An 18,675-nucleotide genomic window follows, 5' to 3' on the forward strand; every position below is an offset into this window, starting at 1 on the left:
ACTTTAGCAAGATTCTTGGCTCAAAACACCTGGGGAATCCTCTGACAGCATAAACAATTTATCTCGTGTGATGAGCATTCCATGCCTTTGAACGTGGGACAGAACTGAATGTATATTAGTGACAGGGAGCATAGCAGTACCTGAACATTGAGTTTCCAGTTTACGGAGTATCAAGAAATACTTCACCTTTACATTATACTTTCTCCATTCCCTAGTCTTGCAGGTCTTTCTGTTCCAGTGGAGAGGAAGAGCTGGAAAGGAGATCTCTATTCCTCTCTCCTCTCCTCTCCCAGCCCCTGTCAGGCAAAGCTACTACATGTATACGATTTTAAGTGGATATTGTGCTGGGGTAAAGGATCCTGTACTTAGGAAGAGTAGAGAAGTGGAAAGAGACCTGTCATCTTGCGCTGCTGCCTTTGGTGTAGGGAAGTTCTCTAGTCAGCTGTCACGTCCCTTAATAAGAGCAGCTCAGCTCAGAATGAGGTGCAGATGGTAAACAAAGATGGAGAAGGTTCCAACTCCCCTGAAGCCATAGTGATTCCCTGGCTAAAAGGTTGGATAGTTTCATAATTCTTGATAGTTTTACAGTGGCGGTTATCACTATGGCGAAGAGTGCTACCTTGGTAATTTCTGGCATATGGGCAAATGTTGTGTGGTGATAAAAGCACAGATATTTCTCTATTTCTTGAAAATTAGTTTACATATGAAGTACATCTGCAAGCTCATGATATCATTGTCCTTTTATTTGTAGAGATCACCTTGATTTGAAGATAGAGTCTAAAACCATCCAAGATAAACTCTTTTGTACTGTGCAACAGGTAACTGCGGGAACTGGTTAGTGTAAGACCTTAACTTGGACCTTAACCGTGTCCTTATCTTGGACAATAGCACTAAAATCTACCACTTCATGTTTGGCCTGATTTTTATCAGGAAACAAAGCTTATGTGATTATACTGTCTCCTTGCGTGTAGTTCTCTTTCCCTTTCTTCTTCTCCTCTTTCCCCCTCTCTCACTCTCTCTGCCCCTTCCTCCAAAAAATCTAACCTTAATTTGACAGAAAGGTAGCTATCTCAATGATGGTGCACGCTGAAAAGCTTTGTGAAATTAAAGATCTACTTAGGAGAAAGAAAATCTATTGTAGTGACCATGAAGAAAAAGAACAAAATCATCTTGGACTTCAGGAAGTCTTTGTGGTTTCATTACTTTTCTCAGAGTTATTTCTTAATTCATCTATAACTGTAACTTCATTAATTATGTACTAAATCTGTGTGTTTTATATTGAAATGATTAGGATTTTATGCATCCATTTATTTAATAACCATAAACTATGTTTACACTGCATAGTTAACTCAGGCCCTTAGCTGATTTTAGATCAAACAGTTTTTACATCCACCAGAAAAAAATTGGTTCATATGCAGAGAGAGTTTAGTTGCAGAAACTTATTATATAAGCATTAAGTTTTGTTTGAATAAAATATGAATGAAAATATGTATGTATGAACACCAGAGAGAATGACAGTGGTGTTAAAAGCGAAGGTAGGTATCAGTTACCACAGAGCAGCCTGTGTGTGATTTCATTCAAATTAAGAGGAGAGGAGAGAAGAACTGACTTAAAGATGTCAAGAATGTGGAGAGCAAAACTGGAGCCACGAAATACTTGGATAAGGAAAACTAGAACAGAGAAATTAAGGAATTTAGTCAAAGACTTACTAGTGGTGAGACAAAGTGAAGAGGGAAGAGATCCAAAACAGCACCCACTGCTAATGGTGTGAAAGGCAAGTCCAAAATTCGTTTGTCATTGCCAACACCAAAGTCATCCTGTCTAGAACACTTGAACGTTTATTTTTTTTGGTGTGTAAGCGAGTGTGTGAATATGAATGAGTAAAATCAGCCTAGCAGTTTTGTACGATGAAGTCACCTTCCCGTTCCGTAAGATCTCTTATTTAAAATTGTTACACTTATTCCCTGTGCAGTTGTAGAATAACATACTGAATTAGAAGCATGAATTAGTAATGTAGCTCTCTTGTATCCCAAATGGTAAGAAAAAAACCTATAAAAGATCACTGGGACTCATTCAGGGATGTATAGTGCCCTTTCCAGCGTTTCCTCTAAATGTGTCTTCCTGTGTTTGATCCATGTGTTTGGAAATAATCACAGAACATTTTGTTGAATGGCTGTTTAAAACTAAATAAAATTTACAGATTGAAAAATTCTCCCTCGTAGTTCTCATCAGCAACAATTAATGAGTATCCTGAAGCTCTTGAATGAATCCACAGGGATGTGCATACTTAGTCCATTGCACTTTGTTAATTTGGAGAAGCAGATGCCAGAATTTACTATTCTCTTCTTATTGCCTCATAAGAGAAAACTAGATTCAAGACACAACCAGGCATGTTGTGTCTTCACTCAGACTCTTTGCTTCCTAAAAATCCTTATAAAAAGAAGATTAATGTAGCGCTAGTGTCAAAAGTAATTTTTTAGTTAGCTTAATCAGCCTCATATATATGATTTATATACATTATTATCTTAATGTTAGCTTAACTTTTCCAGTCCTGTAACTATGTGCTCTGACAGTGTTACCTTGTATTACTAGTTTTGTTCTGAAAAATCAAAAAGTAAGTCTTAATTATTTTATCATAGATTTATTTCTGCAATTTGGTCTTTTCTGTACCTACTTGTAGTTTCTGCTGTTCTTGCCACTTCCGTTAATAAGTATAGCTTTGATTAGATCATGAGTATCATCTTATGTAATGTTTTGTCCTTTATGGCCAGACAGAAAACAAAATATGATTCATAGATGCACAGGAAAGTATAGAAAGAAACGGGAAAACAGAAAAATAGCTGGAGTGTAGTATGTTATAGTAATGACTGTGTTAGGGTAAGTTCTGCACAATGGCATCCATATTATTTTGCATGCAAGCTTTATTCTGTTGCTAGTTGAGTGTTAGGACACTCAGAAACGTATATTATCTGTGCAAAGGCCTTTGCTGCAGTAAATGTCGTAGTATTTTGCATTAGAGCTTTTTCCATGTTAAAAACTTAAAATAACAATTAAAATAAAACATTTGTTTATTATGTTAAAAAAACATTTATGTGAATTGATACTAAAAGGGCATCCGTTGCTATTTTCTAGCATTCTAGACATGCATTAAATTTAGTATATCGAAATTCTAATTCAGCTCATGGGAAGAGAGTTAAGTACAACATCAGAAAAATCGGACAATTGAAAAGTTCATCTGTCCCGTTCTTCTAAAAATTTCCCACTCAATTTCTTTCTTACCCACAACCCTGTCTTTAGAATCCCAGTGGAAAAAATAAGTTCAAATGTTAACATATTAAAACTTAAATATAGGGGAATGACTTTTAATGGAAGGCCTAATGGAAGTACTGTGTGGCCTAAAATGCACAGGTCGGCCTTTTTGTTCTTATTTGGTTTTGCTTCTGATTGCAGGAATAAATGGTGGGGGTGCTTCTTAGTCAAAGTACTTCTACCCTATAACGCCAAGATCTGCTTCCCAAAGCTATCTTCCTTTTAGTATTTTAACAAATCAATCGAAAGAAGTTTCTAATTCTGAAGCTGCCTGTCTGGAATTAGCCTCACAGCTGGAAAGTCCCACGGACTTCAAGAAGCACCTGCAGTGAAGGGCTAACAGCATGAGTTCTAATATATTTGAGCATTAATTATAAATGCAGACAGAGAAAAGTGCAGGCAGGATGAAATAATTTTCAGATTTTTAAAAATATTTTTATACAAGTCGGCGTGTACAAAGTGAGGAAAAACAAGTCTTTTAGATAGGAGAGGTAATAAGATAATGATGTTTAGGCTAAACTTGTGAGACTTTCTGAAAAAAAAAGGGATCTAGATTTAGAACAAGAACTAGATTTTGAGAAATTAACTGCAGTAAGTTTGTGGAAAATTGTTAGGTGAGTTTGAAACAGAATTTTATTAGAATATATCTGACTTGCTATTTTAAGAAAAAATTGGGGTATCAAGAGGTCGGCTCACAGTGAATGTTGCTACTCAACTGTACTTAGAAAAGTGAAATTATAATAAAACTGTCAAAATTCTGTATTTTCTACAATTGTTTATTGGATAAATGTTTTAGGAAACAGTTTGCTTCATTTAAAAAAGAAAGAAGTGCTTTCTTTTTAGACTTAGGTTTTCTTAAATATTTCAGGTGGATTTAACTATGTTGCCAGAAAAGTTGAAATCTCTTGTTCGTGATGGTTATACAGCTTTGATGGACCAGAGGTGTCGCAGCGCTGAGCAAGCCTTTTCACAATTGTTGAGCATTCTAAATCCTTCAGAATTAAAGGTAAATTGAAGAGAATAACCTGTTTATTAGGGGTAATTGAGCTTTATGCTTTCAATACTGTGTTTCAGTCTTTCCCTCCCCCAAAATAATCTTTACTAATGAATTGTTGCCTGTAAAGTTGACTTCATGCTAGATGTTGCACTGACGTACATACCACAAGAGCTTAAAAATGAGAAAAATAGAGGATGGTAGGATGTATCTTAGTAATGTTGAGCATATACACTTGCATTTTTAGAGTCAATATTAAAAATATTTGCCAAAATATTTAACATGAAAATATTGTGCATTGTCAGCTTAACCTTTATTTATAATTAGTGCAGGGTGAAAAGAGTGTATATTCTTCTGGTCAGATAACTCCTGGATGGCAAACATTGAATTTTTGTGTGCCTGTATCTAGCCAATTTGCCACTGACCTGTTTGTCATCCTGGATTTCATACAAATACGGTATTGTAGTTTTAGCTTTGTGTGGCTGTCTATGTATATGTGCATATCTCTACTCCAGTCTCTCATTTTAGTAAAGGCTATTGCAGTGCCAAGGACAAGTCTGTAGTAACTGTCTTAAGCAAGTAATGCACCAGTCCAACTGGAATTGGGACATGGTTTATTAATAAGAAAAAGTTTTGAGTTTATTTTTTAGTAGAATCTGTTCACTTCTGAGCATAAACTTGAGAAAGGGAGTATTGTCATCTAGCAAAGATTCACTGTGTTGTGTGAAGTCAACATACTAAGGCCAGTGAAAGCATTTCTAAAAGCAGAAATTTCAGGATGTGTTACTTTGAAATATATGGGATGGCCAAATGACCACATGGCCATCAGAGAAGGTAAAATATGTTAACCTTCACTTTCTGTGCTAATTCTGACATTGATCTGTTTAGAGGCTATGATAAGTAGGATGATATAATAGTTTATCTCTACTGTAGTAAAGGTCTTCAGTTCATAGTAGACAGTAATGTTCTAGTTACTGGCATAGCGTTTCTCTGCATGCCGCTGTTATAATGTGACTCTATTTGCAGCAATTGAATCTTCGTGTTATTAATTATGTTGTAATCATCTATGGACATGCCACAGCTCTTCTTGGAATAGGACAGCCTGAGGTATGACATTAAAAAACTACATTGTTTTTATTCAAGATTTTACATTTTTATTAAAAAAAAAAAAAAAAGACTATGCTTTTGGTTGTGAGAAACACCAACACAGCAGACAGTTTTGCTTTTTTCCTGTATTGTTTAAAAATATTCAGTGTATAACAGCGTGTTTAAAAATATCTGGGCTTCTGTAGCTCAACAAGCTCAGTCAGTTCATTTCATTATTTTAGGGAGCCCATGTTTACAGAATAGATTTCCTTAAAGAGAAGGAAGCCTTTATGTGAGCCTAAGATTTCTGAATTAGACTTTGCTGGTCGTAGGGCTAGACTTTACTTTTCGTAGGGCTGGGCATACTGAATTTAGTGCTTTACTGGAGGAAAAAAGAAGAGGAAAAAATGAAACATTTTTTGATAAATGCCACGTGTTTTGCCTTAAATTTATTTTGAAGGAATTGACAAAGGCTGAATACCAGTTTAACAAAATAATTGAACAGTACCAGGAAGAAAGATTTGATTGCCTGGCTTACTATGGAATTGGAAGAGTATACCTCAGGCAGAACAGGTTAGTGTAATATGAAGCTTCAATATTTGATACAGAAATTATATTCAAGGAGTCATTGGTGTGTTCTTTTAATTATTCCTTACTAAGCACTAAATTCATATATCAGACTGAGTTATTACAACTTTAAATTTGTTACTGTTAAGGATGTTAAAGAAGATGCTGAATCCAGCAGACTCTGGGACATGGGGATTCCTCCTTCCTGGCTGCTGCAGTCTAGCTGGGTGCACTCTAAGGCACTGTCAGAGTCCAATACTCTCCGATCAGGTTGTTCTAGATATTCCACACGTATGGAGAGTGCAGTGTTTAATATAAAAGTTTATTTTGAAGATATTTGATGTTACATGGGATGTGATTCAGCAGTATACTGACATCACAGTTCAAGTGTACACTTACGCAGTTCAATCACAATGCCAATGTGATTGCCATTACCAGTCTCTATAATATGCTCACCCTCACGATGCTGGGCATCCCCAGTTGCTGGGAAGGAATACAGGAATACGTGGGTTGAAGCCAGCTCAAGCCCCTTGCTGTCTTTGAAATTCCTTAGTTAGCTGTTGAGGTTTTGTATTCTCTGTTGGGCTGAGCCGCATGTACACCTCCCCCAGGCTGATCTGGCTAATCTCAGGGAGATATTCACATTCTTTTGATCAACTCGGGAAGAAACATTTACACCAGGTCCAGTTAACAGATATGGCTGCTTATCTAAAACAAAGGTCACCCTCCGATTCCCTTTGTCAGTTCTCTGTGCAACAGCTGTGGTTCGTGAGCCACAGCCTACACTATCCCTGAACTTGATGGGGCGCCTCGCCCTGTGAGCCGTCTCCCATTGTAGGGGTTATTGGTTGGTCACAGGCCCAGGAAGTCTCTCTGCCCCAGTCTGATTGATGTGGTTGCGTTGCTGTTCACTAGCAAGGCTGAGCACGTGTCCCAGAGAGGCACATATTTACCTGCAGGACACTTAACACAGCTAACCACACTGACTACCACAGACAGAGAGGCCCTCACCTATAGTATAGTGCTACCAGAACTAATGTGAAACGTAGTAGAGATAGCAGAGTCCTGTTCCTTCTCTCTGGCTGATCGTGATTGAAGTTCACTAGTGAAAACACGCACGCCCTCACTCTCCAGATTCGCAAGCACATCCATGTTTATGGATCCCTTGAATGCCAGCATGGGCTCTCAGTCTGCCTAGTATCCGTGCCCAGATCCTGGACGCCTTACCCAGCCACCAGCTCAGACCTCAAGTCTTTCCAGGTTCAGGTCTCTTCCTGCTCACTCGCCAGTCCACCTTGAATTTGCTAGTGGATCACACTGCACAGACAGGATTAAATTCACTGGAGAAAATAAACACACCAAGGTTTTTCTAGTTGCTGGCATGCACTCGCACAACACCCTGGCCTCTCCAGTTGCTGACACATACCTATAGGGCCCGTGAACCATGACCTCTCCTCCAGTTGCTGGCCCGTAGACCTTTCAATACACAAATGTACACATGCATAGTCCCTCCAGTTGCTGACACCTGTAAGCTCTATGGCCTGCAGTCCCTCCAGTTCCTGGCACCCAGGCCTGTGAGCCTTACGGCTCTCAGTCCCTTCCCCAGTTGCTGGCAACCAGGTCTCTCTCTTATGTGCCAGTTGTTTCCACCTAGACCTACAGGCCCTGAGACCTTTAGCCTCTTCTCCAGTTGCTTGCACTTAGACCTTGCAGCATTTGCATATGGTGATAGAGAGTGAGATTACACATGCAAAAATAAGTTTTTAAAAGATTTTAAAAAAAGGCAAGATGAACTGTGGCGATCAGGTGCTGGGCTTAGTCAGACAAGCTAGCTTGCTCACGTGTCACCAGCCCCATTATCAGTGCCTCCTCTCATTTTCCCTCACTTGTTCCTCTGGTTCACCCTGCTCCTTCCCTTTTCCCACCTTTGACCCTTCCCTTTGACCCATAATAAGTTTTACATAGTCCCACAAGCCCTTTCAAATATTCCATAGTACTCGTGGTAATTATGTTTGCCCCTTCTTATCAGTTACAAAGTTCAGGTTGATGTTCTCTGACGCTACGCCTGAGTAGTTTCTTAATAGCCCATCAATCAGTGGCTGAAAAGTTCTGGTCTTCACTACTGTCTCCGTTATTGCTTGCTCATTAGGTTTGTATGTTGGTGTGTTTAATTTATCACTTTCCTTATTATTTTTTTGTTTCTATTATACTGAATAGTTTTTAACTAGATAACTTAACGAACAGGATGCTCATTCTTTTTACATACTCTTACAGTTGGTGGGTTTTTTTTTTTTCTTGAATTATAAAATGAATCATGGAAGTATAACATGCCATATAGAAGAGTTACTGATACGTGCTTGGAACATGTTATACCTCTTTTAAACTTCAGATTTGCAGATGCGCTGGATCAGTTTATGAAATCACAAACAATGGTTAATCATAAGATTGTACCTGGAGTATTAACTTGGCCCACAACATCTAAGGTCATTGAAGAGACACGAACAGAGAATTTACAGGTATGTTAATAAATGCTGTTCTATCAAACAGCCTTTCTATTTGTGGGTGCGCGTTAAAACTTTATTGTATTTCACCAAGATCTGTAGTGTGAATCCTCAGGTTTTCCCCCACACCATTATCAAGACCAAAGAAAGCGAGAGGCAAAAGTGAGTGTTCAGTTTGGAACAGCAGCTACAAGTGGTGTTGCTCACCATCTAGAGTGTTCTTTATCCCAAGGCCTGGTCTTTGTAGGGCTGGAGTGGGGGTGTGTGTTTATTTAGGTGATGTTAAATTTTATGCTGGAAAGCAACCCGGTTACAAGGCAAGGGAGTCTGTGTAAGGGTCTATGCTTGGATGTTTTTATGTAATAACGTAATTCCAATCTACTCCAACAAGTGATTCATTATGGGTTAACTTCTTAGTTGCATGTCATCAAACTTCAAATAAATGTGAATGTAATGTTAGAGAGATCTGAATAAAAATTGGAATAAGCAGGAATGTGAAGCTGGAAGTAGCAACAGTGATGCTACATTTAAAACGAAACAGAGGAATTAAACCGTATGGTTTTTGATAAATAAAGCGGGAGTTTTATGGTAAAATTCCTTGTCTCACTTGAAAAATCTAACTTGCGATTCTGACACTACACGTTGTTCTTTTGCACATTGAACAGTGTATGTTGTTTTTATTAATTCTTTAATACACTATAATCAAGTCAGTGTTATCTGTGAAGGGTTTCCAGTTAAACCCATGCCATGAAAGACAAGGCATACGAGCTGCTCTCTGTATGGGGCCAGTTTGACACAGCAGAACTTGCTAGGTTGTTCAATGTATGAACATGGCTATTACATCTTTTTACCTGTTTTGTTGTGGAAGGACTAGGACTGCTGTTCGATAACAGTGTGTCTGACCTAACAATTTCTGTTAGACCCCAAGCGGACATTGTAGCAATCTGGGCTCTACCTTGATAGTCTGAGGCTGCTGGAGAGTGGGATGCAGCTATTGAAATAATGTAATTGGGAGTTTCTTTGTATCTAATAACATTTTATTCATCTGGGCTCAGTGACAGCCCTGAGAGACTTGCGTTGACTCTCTAATGTCTTTACCTCATACTTTGTTTTTTTTTGGGGGGAAAATTTACAAGCTCTAGTGCAGGGCCAGATCTGAGCTGTCTCTGTGTATGTACCTGGAACAGTAACCCAGATGAGGCGCTCTTGAAATTCTGGGAGGTGTCATATCTAGAACAGTGTATCTGTTCATTCACATTATCTAAGTGATCTGGCCCATCAGTTTTGGTAATGGAGAACTTACTATATCATTATGTGCATAGAATTGTTGAGCATGTACAACCTTAGTCTGATAAAGCTGCATGCAGGGAAGCTATGCATACTTAGCTGATAGAAGATCAAAAAAGTTTTTGAGTATTTGGCATAAAAAGGCGGCCTTCTGTAACTTTTGTTAGAAAAGAGTTGTTTTCTTGATATTAGTTGTCTGTTGATCAAAAAATAATGTCTCTTTCACTCCAAGATTTCCTAAAAGCTTACAAGTAGATCTTTGATCTTTTCTTGGTTTGCTTGCAATGTGTCTTATATCATTTTGTATTTCTTAGTTGATGTTAAAGAATTTTATTGAGGAATGCAAGTTCCCTCCAGAACCAGATGCAGTTTGCCGTTATCAGCAATGCCATGGCCACTCCAAAATCCAAATATTTTTTACAGACCCAGACTTTAAGGTAAATTTTAGTTTTAAAGGGTTTGGGAAATTAAACTTCTTGTTTGCATGTTTTCTGCCCACTTTCATCTTAGAGGACTATCTGAAAAATATAGTTCCACCATATCTTCTCTTAAATTGTGCACTGTTTTCTGTTCCTTTTAAAGATGTTAAATCCCTAATTTTAGGGTTTTATACGTGTTGCTTGCTGTCAGAAGTGTAAAGTGGAGTTTCATATCAGCTGTTGGAAAAAATTGAAAACTACAAAATACAGTGATAAAAATGATAAGGTAAGATCTGTGTCATGGTAGAAGCATTTTACTGGGGGTTAAAAAAAAAAAAAAAAGTAAGGATTTTGGCATTCAGTTGTTTGTGACAAGTTAAGAGCTACAGCCTGATGTTCTACCTATACTGATGAAATGATTACTTTTTATTTTTGGTGGGAGGAGAGGCAGCGAAGTGGAGAGTCTTGCAAAATTGTATTAATATGCAAGTGTGGGTAAAGCCTGCAGCCTTCTACAGAAGAAAGACCTCTCTGTGTCAAGGCTTACCACGTTCAGCCTGTTTCTCTTGCGTCATTTACTTCCTACTCCCATATGGAAGTTTGATTCACACTCTTACTGTTCAAGCAACAGTCTGAAATTCAGTGCACCTAAAGGAATTTTGCAAAAGACAATTTTGACAACCAGTGTAATATTAGGGAAAATCTAGAGAGACTGTGAACTGATAAACTAATATTCCCAGTGTTGACTCTTGAACCTAAAGTTGGAGGGAGAGGACTTTGCCATAGCTTTCAGAATAAAGGATACATACCACAGATACAGGACCCTTGTGATTTGGAGTCCCTACCCAGTTTCCTAGGACTTGCTTTCCTCATCCAGTAAGATTTTAGGCCCATGCTAGCTGTAAATACCTTGTTCACCTCAAATTAAGTAACTGTAATCTGTGTAATAACACAGAATTTGTATGAATATAACGTTTTCTTTGTGAAACTCATTTTCTCCTACAGGATTTTCTTCAAGAGTTATGTTTTACTCCCGATTGTAAAGGCCTTATTTCAAAAATAGTAATTTTCAGTTCTTCTGGCCTGGTAAAATGTGAAGTAAGTAAATATTAATAAGAAATATGAATATCATCTTTAAAATATTTGCTCTGATAGAGGCAATGCATTCTAGTTTTGACTTTAACTGCAAACTCTTAAGTAATATGCTATCTTCATTACAGAATCTGAATATTATTTAGAAGCCATAATTAACTGTTTTTCAGCCTGGTAGAAAAGGTATTACTCTATGGTATTGGTAACTCCTTTACAGTCGCATAGGAGAACTGTCGTTGATGGGAACTGCAGCTTTATTTTACGTTCAGCGTGCCTAACGTAGACGGAACTTGGTTAGTCTAAGTTTGAGCTAATCACTGTTGCTAAATAAGTCTACTGGGACAAGGCCTTACCCTCTACAGAGTCCCAGGAAGATGGATTCTTCTTCCTTGAGCAGTACTGGTCTGTGAGAAGCAAAAAATGATTGTGAAGTTTGCTTCCTGCCCACTAGTAAAGCAAAATAGGCTCCAGTTCTTCCTGATTTTTTTAGTGTTCTCTTTCAGCCTGCCTTTTCTGGGGATAAAGATGTGTTGCTATGGTCCAAGTTGCGGTAGTGGAAGCTACTGTTGGGTAGACCTTCGTAAGGCCTACAAGGCTGCGTTATCTGTTTTATACTATTACTTTCATTTTTTCCTAAGCAGTAAATGTGGTTGGGTTTTGAGTATGTCAGTATTTCATTATATGAAAAATTAAAATTAATTTTAACTTTAATTTAAATTCAAGCAATATGATGTTACTTATTTTGGCAGTTTGAACAAAAAATTTCAAGAACTAAGGAACCTCCTAAAGCCGGTATTAAACAGAAATGTTCAAGGTAAGATATCTGCCATTTAAAATTAACTTGAATCAAATTGAAATCAAAAGTTTTCACTAGGATTAGGTTACGTGTGTTTTTAAGAATTGCTAAAATACTACAGATACTTTGGAAAGCTATTGTTGCCTTTTGCCTCTGAGATGATGATTCTGAATTAGCTGAAACAAAATAAATTGTTGCTAGCCTTTGAATTTAAATTGCTGCAGTCATCCTTAAGTCTTTTGACCTGAAAGCGGCTTTCATTGTGAAGTCTGTGAGCAGTGAAGTGACATGATGTTTGGCAAAATTGTGATTTGAACGCTATATGTAGACCTCATGGAATATCTCTTTACTTTTGCTCTTGATAAATATCCTTCATTTGCTGCTAAGCTAATGGAACACTAGTTCTAAGTGGAACGCTAGAAGAGTTGCTGACTGTTACTTGTGTTAAGGGATTGGTCGTCTTAATTAAACATGCCGTGAAAAGTTAAGTGCATCTAGATTAGTAGTACCACCTCTGTGTTCAGTCTGAGATGGCAAGGGTTTTTCTTGCAGGAATGGCTGTGTGGTGTAAGTTCAGCACCATTATTCCACAGCATTTAATATCTAACAAACTTTATATGAATGCTTAGAAAGTGTAAATGAAAACCACTTATCGTGATGCTGTATACCTGTGACATAACTGACTTTATGCTTTTTGCTCAAGTCAGGTTATATCTTGAGGATATTCTTACATTAGTGTACTTGATTTTTTATGAAATTGTAATGAAATTATGGTCTGTTAATAACTTTAAAATGAAAGCTAACTTTCTTATATTTGATAATACTTTATAGCCAAATGGAAGCTTATAGATGTTGTAAGAAATGGAAAATAATTTGGAAAATGCCAAAGGAGTTAAGCATGTTTATTTCAGCTATCGGCTCACTGCTTGATTGCTTTTATCAGTCTTAGGAAGTTAAAAATGAAACAAGAAAAAAAATTACGAAGAAAACGTGCACGAGAAGATGTGCTGAATTCTGCTAAAAAGAAAATAGAAGAAAACCAAATGGGAAATGAACCATCTCAATACAGTGCTCACAGTGGTATGTGGAAATATGGATTATGGTTAAAAGTTATTATGAGGTAGCATAATTAGCATTCTGAATGTCCTAAATCAAATTATAACAGAATACTAATAGTGAATGTAATTTCCTCTTAAAAAAAGACTTGCATTTATACTTAACGATAGAACCGAAATAAAAGTAATTTTATTTTTTAAATAACTAAGTTGCTAGAGTCTGACTGCTTAAGTTTCTTTAAGAAACTTTTATTCTTATTTCATTGGTTCATGAATAAGCACTACCAAGGCAAAGGCTCAAATTTTACTTTGCCTATTTAAAAGTGGTTTTTAGAAAAAGCTTTTTATTGAAAAAGTTAGGATACTACTACAGAAAAAGCTAAAAACTGCAGGTCAGATAAAGAAAGAACAATTTCTGAACTGGAGAAACTGCAGTAACTTTAAAAGTATGGGAAGCTGGGAGAAAGAAGATACTGCAGCAAGCCAGCCCATTGTTCATTAACAGGACAGGACAAAAATTTCCTTATGCATGTGTGCTTGGATGTTCAGAAGCACGCCTTTGCACTGGGAACTGGTACTTGGGGGAGTTCCGTCTCTGCATCAGGGCTCGCGTACGGCCGACATACATAAATCTGTACAGACAATTGCTTGAAGTTACTCTTACTGGCAGGTAATGGCTTTCTAATATTGGGTTGAGGTAAGGAGCTAAGAGTTGTTTCTTTGTATAAGCCAAGTATAAGATTGTCAAAACAGAGTTTTAAAATAAGGATGGTTTCTATAGAAAGTTGGTTACGTTCTGTAACCAATTTTAAGTGTTATGGTAAAGCTGATTTTAAAAACACAACTCAGTCCGAATTGTCTGCACTTTACCACAATTAAAGCAGATCAACTTTAAAAAGACGTGAAATCTCTTTTTTATCCTATTGCAGGTCACGCTCAGTGCATGTATGCTGGTGATCGAGTCCTGCAACGTATTACTCAAAATGCTGAGCAAATAAAAACAGCTGTTCATGATGTTTCCAAACTATTAAAGGAATTATTTTCATGGTGTGTTATCAGTGAGGAGGATTACATGTCATATTCCAAAATTACCGGCATGTCACACGAAGTGATGGAGCAACTCATCAGCTACTTAATTCAGGAAAAAAACAGAATAAAAACAAGGATTTTTATTCATGTGCTGAGTGAGCTGGAAGAAGTAGATCCCAAGTTACACAAGTGGATGAAACATCTTAACAATTTGGGTAGGTTATGTTTTTAGAAAACAGCAGAAGAACTTAAGTGTTGTAATTGTTCAGTTTACAAATGAAGAGAGAACCTCTCTGATCTCCAGTCTTGCTTCCTTAACTTTAGATCCTAAAATAAAGCTTTTTTTTTTTTTTAATTTGCTTGATCCTTAGTCATACTTTCTAGAAAACCTGCTGTCTGTAACAGAGGAGCAACCTCATTTGTCTCTGCAGTGACTTTCAGAAGAAGTAAAGCATTTTAATATATGCAGGGCTTTGCCAGTGTAGAAGAAAAGAATCAAGAGTAAATAAGATTAGATGTAAATCATTTCTTTCTGGAAAACAAATTTTTTTTTTTTTTTGCTCATGTAAATTTAGCAGACTATATAACTTGGAAGTAATTTAACTTGATGTTTTTGGTAGTGTTGGCTTGCTGTGCAGTTTTCTATTGAATTTATAACTGGATGAGGATGTAAGTTTTGCAGGCAAAATAGGTGGTATCAAAGATGTCAAAAATTTGGACAATTTTTTTTTTAATTCTGTTATGTTGCTGCCATGTTCCTAAAGAATTTATATATATTTCTTATACTGATTGACTAAAAATGAACTGTATATAAACTTACTGATAACTTTCATTTGCCTTTGTCAAGATAGAATAGATTTTCCATATTCTGTTTTAGCTACGGTACATTTAGTATCTGGAACAAACTGTTTCTGTTTTAAGAGGAATATCACACTTTAAGCACTAAACAAGCTCTGAGGCCTGAATGAAATGTTGACTTTTTTCTTCTCTTTTAGGCCTGAAAGCTACAAAGATCTTTCTCCTTCAGTACGGACACTTTTTAAAAGAGCTTGACCTTGATATTTTATCCACGCTCTGGAATGAAAAGTATGGTAATAAACTGGACTATGTGATGACCAGTTCTGAAGACAAAGAAATTCTTGATTATTTTCTACAAGCTCCTTTGGAGAAAGCCCGTTGTTTTATATGGCTTTTAGAAGATAACAGAGAAAAATATCCATTTCTTCATCAAGCTTTAGATGAATTCTTTGATAAAATGGGTAAATATGTAAAGCTCTTCATTCTTACGAGCATTGTACTTTGCCTGTTTTTATGCTTTACTTGATGGGCTCAATAAAATGATGAAACTGAGCCAATTGCTAACCTCCTCATTGGTGGGGTTTTTTTTTGTTTTTTTTTTTTTTAAATGTTCAGTGCGTAAAATGCAGCATAGTCTAAAAAGATAAGCTATCCTTTTAAAGGCTGCATTCTACTGTTTGTGTCCTATTTTCCAAGACTGGTGCACAAACTTACTTTTATACAGTCCAACTAAAATAAGTCCAGTCAAAATAACTACTTATCTCTAAGTCTTACGAAGATTCTGCAACGGCAGTCTTTGAAATGCTTTGGTGATATTTGATGAAGGAGGATTATAATGATTGTTACTATCATTTCATAGTTCATCATTAAAAATGACATGAAAAAGTACTGTTTCTGTTTTAAAAAGTGGCTTTAATTGTTATCCTTTCAACAGATGACCCTACCGTTATATTAAAGAAGCAGGAAAATGAAGATATGTCAGTAAGTTAACTTAATGTCTGTTTTGGTATAAGTTTGAAAACAAGTAAGTGTTTTCATTTCATAAAAATGTGCAAAAGTGAATGAGAAACGTGTTATTTTACATTATCTTTCAGATGTGATAGAGGTTTACAATTTATTCTTTCGGGGTTCCACCTGCACTTCTTAAAAGTATTTGAAGACTACATTCCTTTTTTCCTAAACTTTTGTCGGTAGAATATTTGTTCAGGATTTTCTCTTTAGTTAAAACCCAGACCAACAAGGTACATTTTAGCTTATGAGGATTTGATGGAGGGTGATAAGAGGGAGTTGAAGTGAAAGTGGAGGGGGATGCAGTGATGTGCTGTATCTGCTCTTTCAGACGGGGCCAATAAGGCAGTCTGGTGCATAGGACCATTTACGTATTGCTTTATAACAGCAGTTTGGTGTTAAATATAAAAGGTCTCTCTAAAAGTAGCATTGGGGAATTAAAAAAAAAAAAAAAAAAGAAAAAGCACCCAACTTGCAAACAGAATTTTGCTAATTGCCATATCTGCATATTCACTATAACAACTGGAACTGAAGCATGATTCTTTCTTGAATGTGCGTAATTTGTAGTAATGCTAAGCATACTGTATCTTTCACAGTCTAAAGCAACATATGAGGAGGAAGTGCAACCCAGCTTTACTTTCAGATGTCATTAAATTGTTGGGGTTAGGAATTAGAAGTTTGTTCTACTAATAAACAAAGTAAATATGAAAGGATTGAGACAAGCATTTTGCACTCACTACAGTTTTTACAGGAGCTTTTCAGATTAAACCCTTAAAAACTGAACATCATTCTGAGTCACTTCTTGTGTTAATAGGGTTTTTTTAATTGACAGAAGTGTTTTATGTGATTTCAGTTAATTACGTGTTTGAAACGCACTCCTTTAAAATTACTCTAGCCTCCAGATTAAGTTAATCTGTACAAAACCAAGATTTACTTCTAATATGCAGAATAAAAGTTCAGAGTTAATTAGTTAAAAGACAACAGGATGTGAAATCCTTTGCTGCTCTTGAGTTTCATGACTTTTAGAAATCCAAGAATGAAATTAAAGCCATCACAATGAAACTACTTCTCAAATAAACTCATGATTAATGATATTTTTGGTAGGTAGGTAACTGTTAATCTATAATCAGTCATTTTAAAAGGAGAGGATGCATTTTTAGTTCCTTCATTGCTTATCTTAGTAGAAATTTGAACAAAACTTTCAATAAGTTGGTCTGTTTGCTTCTCGTTTCCCCCATGAAGCTGCGCTATGTGATGTTACAGCTGTCTACATGCTTATGGAATGACAGATACGATTTTTGCCTCACGTAAAGAGTACGCACCAGAAATATAAAAATGACTGAGTATCTTGCTTTTAAACGTTCCATATATTTAAGCAGGAGGATGATGAAAAACAGAATGGATAAAGTTTTGCAAACTCTACTCCTATTTGTGTATTTCAGCTGGGGGCAGGGGGGAATGTATGCCTAACCTTGTAAATCTTGCTGTTCTGTCAAGAGTGAAAATTTTAATTGGAAGTTTTTAAATTTACATGCTGGTTTTGGAAATACCATAATTTTATTCTGATGAAAAACTAGTAACTTTATTTTTTTCTGTTTCAGACTAATGGTATCAAAGTTAAAAACAAAAACAGAAAGAAAAAATCAAGAGATTCACGGGTCAGTAATGTTTCAGCCACTTACTATAAGTAGATTATTTATTTACTAGAATTGCTAAGAGTTCATATGTATAGAGGTTGTTTTCCTAAATATCTTGTGGAGATTCATTCTTGAGGTAGTTTTCCCAGGAGTAGAAAATACTGTAAAGACTCAGTTAATGATCTTAATTGTTTTGTTACAGTAGGAATTTGTTACTGTAAAAGAGATTTTAAAATTTGAAAAAATCAGTTACTTATAAGTAACTTAAGCTTGGATCATGTACGATTACCTTCAGTCTTTCCGCTAAGAATGCCTTCGTATTAAACCACTGTTTTAATCTTCATTTCCCTTATGGGAAAAAGATGAACCTTCTGCAAATACAGTAGAGTATGAGAGGAAAAATCAAAACTACTGTAATTACCTATACACTGCGCTATATACTATTTTATGCTCCATTTCATTTTGCAAGGGCAAGTAACAAATTTGGAAAAGGACTCTTTTGCAAGTGATTTTCAGAAAGCAAAATGTGTCCTTACATATCTCATAAAATAGATTTGAAGTTGTATCTTCAACTGTCTTTCTGACAATTTTTTGGACGTATCAGTGACTGAAGAAGCAAAGAATGTTCCATTTAATGCTCAGAAAAATATTATTTCAGTAAATGTTCGGTGCTTTGTAGAGGTTACAAGGAATAATATCCTAGTTGACATACATGCTGTCTTTTGTCTTGCTTTTCTGGGATCTTGCTTTACTGAAGGCATCAAATACAATCTTTCCAATTTTCCTCCATGTACCCAGCTCTTTTTTTTCTTTTTTAAAATTTGTTTTGTTTCGTTTTTCTTTGGTTTTAGGGTTTTTTTTTTTTAGTTTTATTAGAATTTCAAAAGTTCAAGTCTTTACTGTTGTCATCGACTGGGTTTTTCTTTTCCCATCTTAGATCCACGTATGCAAGTCTGTTTTCCTAAAGTTACTGGATTAAAAAAAAAAAAAAAAAGCCTTAATTTAAATAAAGTATTTGTAATGGTGAACATAAGAGGAGTGATATTAAAACCATGTAGAACTAATTGAAAACTTACTTGTAGTAAAATTAGTAAAGC

General features: G+C 36.2%; 1 protein-coding gene across 8 annotated transcripts in view; it reads left to right on the plus strand.

Moving 5' to 3' along the window:
• TTC3 (tetratricopeptide repeat domain 3) overlaps nt 1-18,675 on the plus strand; it is a 71,702-nt gene that overhangs the window by 33,833 nt on the left and 19,194 nt on the right. For all 8 annotated transcript variants that reach the window (XM_068913603.1, XM_068913591.1, XM_068913634.1 and 5 more), the window contains 14 exons: nt 752-818; nt 4,178-4,315; nt 5,330-5,410; nt 5,850-5,962; nt 8,346-8,472; nt 10,059-10,181; nt 10,348-10,449; nt 11,169-11,261; nt 12,005-12,069; nt 12,995-13,131; nt 14,036-14,350; nt 15,131-15,394; nt 15,868-15,914; nt 17,543-17,599. In XM_068913603.1, coding sequence (XP_068769704.1) covers nt 752-818; nt 4,178-4,315; nt 5,330-5,410; nt 5,850-5,962; nt 8,346-8,472; nt 10,059-10,181; nt 10,348-10,449; nt 11,169-11,261; nt 12,005-12,069; nt 12,995-13,131; nt 14,036-14,350; nt 15,131-15,394; nt 15,868-15,914; nt 17,543-17,599 — 1,729 coding nt within the window. The remainder of the gene's footprint in view (nt 1-751; nt 819-4,177; nt 4,316-5,329; nt 5,411-5,849; nt 5,963-8,345; nt 8,473-10,058; nt 10,182-10,347; nt 10,450-11,168; nt 11,262-12,004; nt 12,070-12,994; nt 13,132-14,035; nt 14,351-15,130; nt 15,395-15,867; nt 15,915-17,542; nt 17,600-18,675) is intronic.

The sequence above is a fragment of the Struthio camelus genome, chromosome 1, assembly GCF_040807025.1.
Source record: "Struthio camelus isolate bStrCam1 chromosome 1, bStrCam1.hap1, whole genome shotgun sequence".
Classification (NCBI taxonomy): domain Eukaryota; kingdom Metazoa; phylum Chordata; class Aves; order Struthioniformes; family Struthionidae; genus Struthio; species Struthio camelus.